Source organism: Fulmarus glacialis, unplaced genomic scaffold (assembly GCF_000690835.1).
Source record: "Fulmarus glacialis isolate BGI_N327 unplaced genomic scaffold, ASM69083v1 scaffold27829, whole genome shotgun sequence".
NCBI lineage: Eukaryota > Metazoa > Chordata > Aves > Procellariiformes > Procellariidae > Fulmarus > Fulmarus glacialis.
In genome coordinates this window covers 7,390-13,869 of record NW_009235893.1, presented here as the reverse complement: position 1 = coordinate 13,869, position 6,480 = coordinate 7,390, and the positions used below count along the sequence as shown (strand labels likewise).

Below are 6,480 nucleotides of genomic sequence, written 5' to 3'. Positions count from 1 at the left end.
AATACGCACGCTCAAAGAGGTCTGCAAGGACTACAGGGAGATAGATGTCCAGGTGCTACTGGCCCAGTGCAATCCTTCAGTGAGGAGTTCCCTGATCCGAGGAGAATTCTTTAAAGAGGGAGAGGACCACCTTCTCTTCCACAGCGTGCACCAGGCTGTGGACTTTGCATTGGGTGCACGGGAGCACAGTGGGACCAGTGCTTCTAAGAACTAGTTGTGGAAAGGGAGCAAGCTGGAACAAAGCCTGGGAAAAAAATGGTGTGGGTTTGTATGTCTATGCAATACATATGCACTCAGATAAAAAGAGGCAGAGTTGTTTTTAACACACTGGTTACCATGCGGTCTGTTTTGATGCTTTAAATTTGCCTGCCGGGTATAGTGATTCAATAGGTGGTACTGAATGAAGGCAATTCTTAACTTGATTATGGCAGATCTGTGAATCTAAGAGTTTTCATATGGTTGTTCATCTTACTTCTCTTCGCTCTTGAACTTTCCATGTCTCAGTTCCCCTCTGAGTTTTGATTATCAGCTCTGAAGTCTTTATTGCAACCCTGTCTTCATGGATGGGACGGGATTTTGAAGTAGTCTGGGCATCCTGTCCAGCCGAATAATATGAGGCAATTCATTTCTTGTCCCTCGTTCTGGCATCGCTTTTCCATACCACCACACCCTTGTATTTTCTAAGGAATGACTGACAGGGACTGTTTGCTCTGGTCTTTACTGTGGAGTGATTGGTTGGTGATTTTGCAACCTCCCTGAATTTGAGATAGATAGATAAATAAAATCTAAACATACATGAAAAGGTCTTATTGAATAGCTTCTAACCACCTATCACCTCCAGAGGCTTTGTCATTGTCTCCTGAGAGCCTAATGCAGCCAGGCAATGGGGTGCCAGGAAAGTTTGCCTCAAGTTTGCCTCTTTAGCTTGAATTTTTTTGGAATTATTTTTATTCAGAGGTGACTGTTTAGAAGTCTGATTCATGCTTATGATCAGTCATTTGTTTTCCTAATATTTAGGATCTCTTTAGAATTGTGGACATTACATACAGAAAATCTAATTCTTGAGTTTCAACAGGAAACAGTCCCTTATAGCCAGTTTTATGTGCCAGGCAGACAGAATCACAGTCACCAAAATGAAAAAGGCCAAATAGATAATCCAACATCTGTCCAAATTTGCCACATCACACAGATGTCGTGTGAATGCAGGTTTTATTGACCATAGACCCTTTACACATGCTCTGTCATGGACTTGATGTAATGGGGATGGACAGGCCAAGAAATACAGCCATTAGAAAAGGAGCTGGAGAAATTCTTTGCTGAACGTTATTTTACTATGTTAGTGTAAATAAAACTTTGTACTTTGATTTTAAATTATGCGGAACAGTGAAGAGTGCCTGTTCTTCATGCTAAAATACAAGCACTAGGTAGGAAGATGTTCTCTTTTCTTACACCAATAGATACAACTATGAAGGCAGAGAGATTAACAGTTTTTACTGAGTACCAGCTATACATAGCACACAGTACATCCTTGGAAGATGGTGCTTTTTCCCAGGGGAGTTTACAGTCTGAATTGCAGGTTCTTCACAGCTTTTAAAAGGGAAAAGGTGTTGTATACAGACAATATTTGCGTCCTTAATCGTTCAAAAATAATGAATCAGGAGTCAAAAAAGGAATAAAATGCAATACGAATCATGAAACGTTTTCTGAATATAAATATATTTTGAGTTTAGGATTGTTTTATTTTTTTTCTGAGTTAGGACCAGTAACTATTCCCTTCTTTCTGTGAAAGCTGAAATGTCACCTATCTCTTCACTCTAGGAGCTGGGGCCTCAAGAGAAGGACTAGATAGCAGAAAGATGAGTTCCAGGACCTGACAACCTTTATATGTTAACTGAACTTACTACGTTTTTTAGGACATCATAGCAGCATATAGAAGTACTGGGGGAGATGGGGGATGGCTGTAGCATATATTGAAAAGGAGCACATAACTGAGATCCTGCATTATGTGTTCTAGAATTGGCATTGTTAAGGAAACAAGTTTCCAAGTACCGGAGAGAAAATGCTAAAGCTTCTGCAGTATTCAAAAAACACAAATATTGTTCTTTCTCAGCCTTAAGGCATGTTTATACAAGGAGATGAATCCCAAATAGCTACTGCTGAATTTTTTCTTTTCTGCAGTAACCTCCTGCATGAACTTTTTTTATTCTGGGCTAAGAGTCCCTTACGCAATTTGGATAATTATAATTACTGAATTGGTATTACCAGAGTGGATTAGCCTGAGCTGTATAAAAGCAGTGAGTGGGGTTAACCCTACATAGGGAATGAGCGCAGGTTGGAAATTATGTTTTAATGTCTCACCATAGCTGTTGAGCGTTGACTTCCCATTCAGAGCCCCAGGTTAGTGTCGAGAGAGAGCTGGCACAGCCGTGGGAGCTCCTGCAGCTGGGTGCCAGCTTGGGAAGGCTTGTCACCCCGGGGGTTTGTGCCTGGCTTGTCACCGCAGGGGTTTGTGCCTGGCCACCGATGGGCTGGCTGGTGGCAGGGGAGCGGTGCAGACCTATGCACGCACATTCAGCTGATGGCAGTGCCGTGGCCTGGGGGAGTCCCTTTTCAGCACAGTCTGTTCACATTACCAGAAAGCATCTCTAGAACTTTGAACAAAAGCCTTTATTTTAACTGACGCTGATTTTAACTCCTATTTTTCAAGGGAGCAGAACAGTGCTAGAAGCAGTGCTGCCTTCTCAAAGCCCTGATGAAAAGTTACAGCACAGCAAACAATAAGCAGTGTACGTTGTTATTGCAGATGTTCCTGCCTACCCGCAGCTACTTGTTCTCATCCCTTTGCCCCTCAAGCATGGGCAGCTGAGAGGGAGAGGAGGAATGAGCAGCCGGCCAGGAGATTTCCTTAAGGCAGGTCAGCCACGGGTGGGATAGAAGTAAAGTAGAAATTGCTCTGGGTGATTCTTTCCTCTTTATACTCGCAACTCCTCTCTCCCGTACTCTTTCCGTGTTGCCCAGGTGGGGATTTTTTGACCTGTGACCAGGCACAGGTTTGTGTAGCCAAATTCTAACTGAGAAGGGGAAAACAGTAATTATTTATTAAAAGATGTTTTTTCAAATCCATTTCTGCCTGTGCTGGGAAGGGAGGAATAGCAATGTTACTTCCAAGAAGTATGCACTTTCCACAGCTAGCAGGATGCATATTTGTAGCTCCTGGGTATTTGTTTACATAAAAGCACAATAAAACAGCCATAAATTGATTTTCAAAGAATTAATTTAGATTACAGCTAAAAGATATACTAAAGTGATTTACGTTTAGCTAGAGCACATCGTATTTGGCCTCAGCGCTGTTTGTGCAGCCACAACTGGCAATATAGCCTCCAGATTTCATTTCAAGCAAAACACAAGAAACCGTATTAAAATGCAACAGCAAAAGCAGCCAGCCAACCAAAAGAACAACTTTTAATGTTCTTATTTAAGATAATGTCCAGAGGTCGTAGTATTAATAAGTCTGTATTAATGCACACAGCCCTGGTTAAAAGGGAACAGAAATAAATGCCACTTGCCAGAGTTCAGTATAATAGAGAGTCCTTTGGAATTAACCGAAGATTAGAGCTTACAATGGCTTACAATGGCTGGAATTTCTTAAAACAGTGGGTGTTCAGCCGTTTTCCTTTTAGACTTAGAATCATCTTTTAACAGAGACGTGAATCTGACTTAAGCCTACTGGCAAGAGGCACATTTTGCTTGAATATGTTTACGGACCCTTTAGAAGTAATCCAATTTCACCTTTAGGAATCAGGGACCACTGATTGAAAACTGTTGCCCTGAAGAATTTGTTTGATAAAGGAATTTCATATATATATACACACACACACATATGTGTGTGTATGCATACATGTGTGTATATATATGTGTGTGTTCATATATATATATATATATACACACACCCACACACCCACCCCTTTTGCTGCTGTATGATGGATGGAGCAGCTATATATATCTCTCTCTCTCTCTCTATATATATATATCTCCATTTACACTTTTGTGATACTCCTCTTTCTGTCCTGGAAAGGGCTCTTCTGCCTTCTACTGTTTTAAATGAACAGTGGAAAACATGTACCAGATTTTATAAGGGGAAATCTGCTGTACCCACTGCCTTCTACGCCTTCTCTTATCCCTGCCTCGCAGCTTAATTTGTAATCTATAGGAAGAGGGAATCTCAGAACGATTGGTTTTGGGTTTATACATCTGTCCAGAACAGGAACATTCATCCCAGGTGCAACCTTCAGAACTCCAGGCCAGACTGGAAGATGGTATAAATCAGTTGATCTCCATTCCCAAACGTACTAATCAGCAATTATCAGTCTAAATGAAGAATTAAGAGATCATTAGCACATTCATTAATGACAACAACACAGCATTATGGAAATTAACACTCTCGGTCTCAGCTATACTAAAGACTCCTGGAAATGTCTTTAGTAGTCTCCTGCTAAATGTCAGGCTCTTTTTTTACATTTATTGCTGCTATAGATAGTAGTGTCAGTTCCTCCTAATGTGGCAATTGAACTAATAACTGTTTTGCTTGTGTGAATGTTTTGACACAGAAACAATTTTCACGCCACTTCATAAAACAGGGGAAGGTACTGCAGCGGGGTACATGGTGCTTATTTTTGGATTTACAATGACATTGCTAACCTTAGTCTTGTGCAATTTAGTGATCCTGATTTCCTTGTAAGCCATTGCAGCTCCATCTGCTCCTCTCTAATTCACTGCGAGACCCACCTCCACTTTCTTGGCACTTCTTTCTGTGTTTTGCTGTAAGACATTGCATATGATTGACTGTAAATAGAGGAGTCATTGCCTTTGTGTATGTTGCTGTTACGTGTGACCTGCTACTCAATTTTCATGCCAGATGTTTTGATAAGGCTAAAACTCCTGAACAGAGAGTGTAAAACAACCCCAAAACCCCACCAGTCCTCTGGGTGCTGGGGCTGGGAGAAAGGGGGCTGTGGGCAGCTGGCAGGGGAGCACAACTGTGCATGTCCCCCCCCCGCCCCAGCAGGCTGGAGCCTAGGCCCGGCGTGGGGCTGTGTGAGGGTTTGTGTAGCTGCAGGAGTAACAGTGCTGCCCAGAACGACAGATTAACCTGCAGCTGTCTTCATTATGAGGCTACTGCGACGCTGTCTCACGCAGCCATGTGCCTTTTTCCATAACGAGTGTAGTAATAACACAGGACCTAGTTCCTGCTCAGTGCTGCTGCATGGGTCACTGTCCCGAACTATGTCTATAAGGGACTTCTGTTTTCATGCTTATTTATTTTTATCTGATTTTAATCTAAGTCCACACATGTCTCTCCCAGCCAGGGCAGCAGAGCCTCCATGACTGCTGCGCTCCTTCCCCGTCGGGCTGCAGTGATGAACGGAAAGGTACTTTCTCTTGGGAAAAAACACAGCAATTCCTGTGTCTCCACTCACTTCTGCTGGCTTCTGCCAAGAGACATTAAAATCCACTGCTGATGGCTCTGAAGTGCAGAGGTGAGGTCTTAGAGGCAGGAAAGCATCCTGGCTGCCAGACCAGGGTTTTAAGCTGGTCGATACCCAGCTGCTTCCCACAGCCTTGTGCTGAGGTCGGCTGTGAACTCAGCCTGTGCCAGGTCCTAGATCTAGGCTTACTTGGTGAGTCCAGTCTTTCTGTGGCCAATCCTCTCTTAAGAAGACCGGCCACACCGCGCATCTCCCTGGGTCCGGTTCCCTGAATCTTTCACCCGAGGGCTGTGCTCACTCCCTGTTCCCCACCACGCTTAGCTACCTGCTGCCATCTCCAGTGCTGCCAGTGCAAAGAGCTTTTAAGCAGGTTGAAGACACGTCACTCACGTGTCTCCATGCCAGAAACGGTGCAGGAACACCCGTGCTGGCCCTGCAGGCGCAGGGCTCAGCACTGACCTTAACCTCCCTGTGCTCCCAGCGCCGTGAGGAGCACGGCCGGGCTGTGGGAGACGGCTGGTCTAGAAGAAGATCATAGAAACTGGAACAACAGGAAACCCTTTTGAGTTGAGGGTGAAACTCTTCAGGCAAATAGTTTGTTTCAGGGCATTATCTGCTGTTGTGGGGTTTTTTTCACGTGCTTTGGAAAGGTGGTTAAATGATTGAGGTGATTTACATTTTTTAAAATTTTTTTTTACCAACATAGCTAAGCTAATGAAGCTGCGACACAGATAGCAGTCATCTGCTGCTAACCCCATACAAGGTGCTTTGTATCTGTGTAGCTTATTTTGCTTTGCTGAGTCTCAATGTAGGATACCGTTGTCAGACTTCAATATTGATATAACTGTCCCCACTAGACAGGCTTTGTGCTTCTCCTATGCTGGCATAGATAAAAGGAGCAATGTCTTTAGTGCAGGCTTTGCACTGTGAATGACCTTGTTAAGTCCCAACTTGGTTGTCATGTTTGTAAGCCTTTGTAGGATCAGCTGCTCAT

At 43.4% G+C, this 6,480-nt stretch overlaps 1 protein-coding gene across 1 annotated transcript in view; it reads left to right on the top strand.

Annotated features, from left to right (window-relative positions):
- LOC104082911 (sulfate transporter-like) overlaps nt 1-214 on the top strand; it is a 9,908-nt gene extending 9,694 nt beyond the window's left edge. Inside the window, 1 exon segment of the mRNA XM_009586189.1 lies at nt 1-214. This exon segment is cut by the window's left edge and continues 15 nt beyond it. Within this exon segment, the coding sequence (XP_009584484.1) occupies nt 1-214 (214 nt within the window).
- The last annotated feature ends 6,266 nt before the right edge of the window (nt 215-6,480 follow it).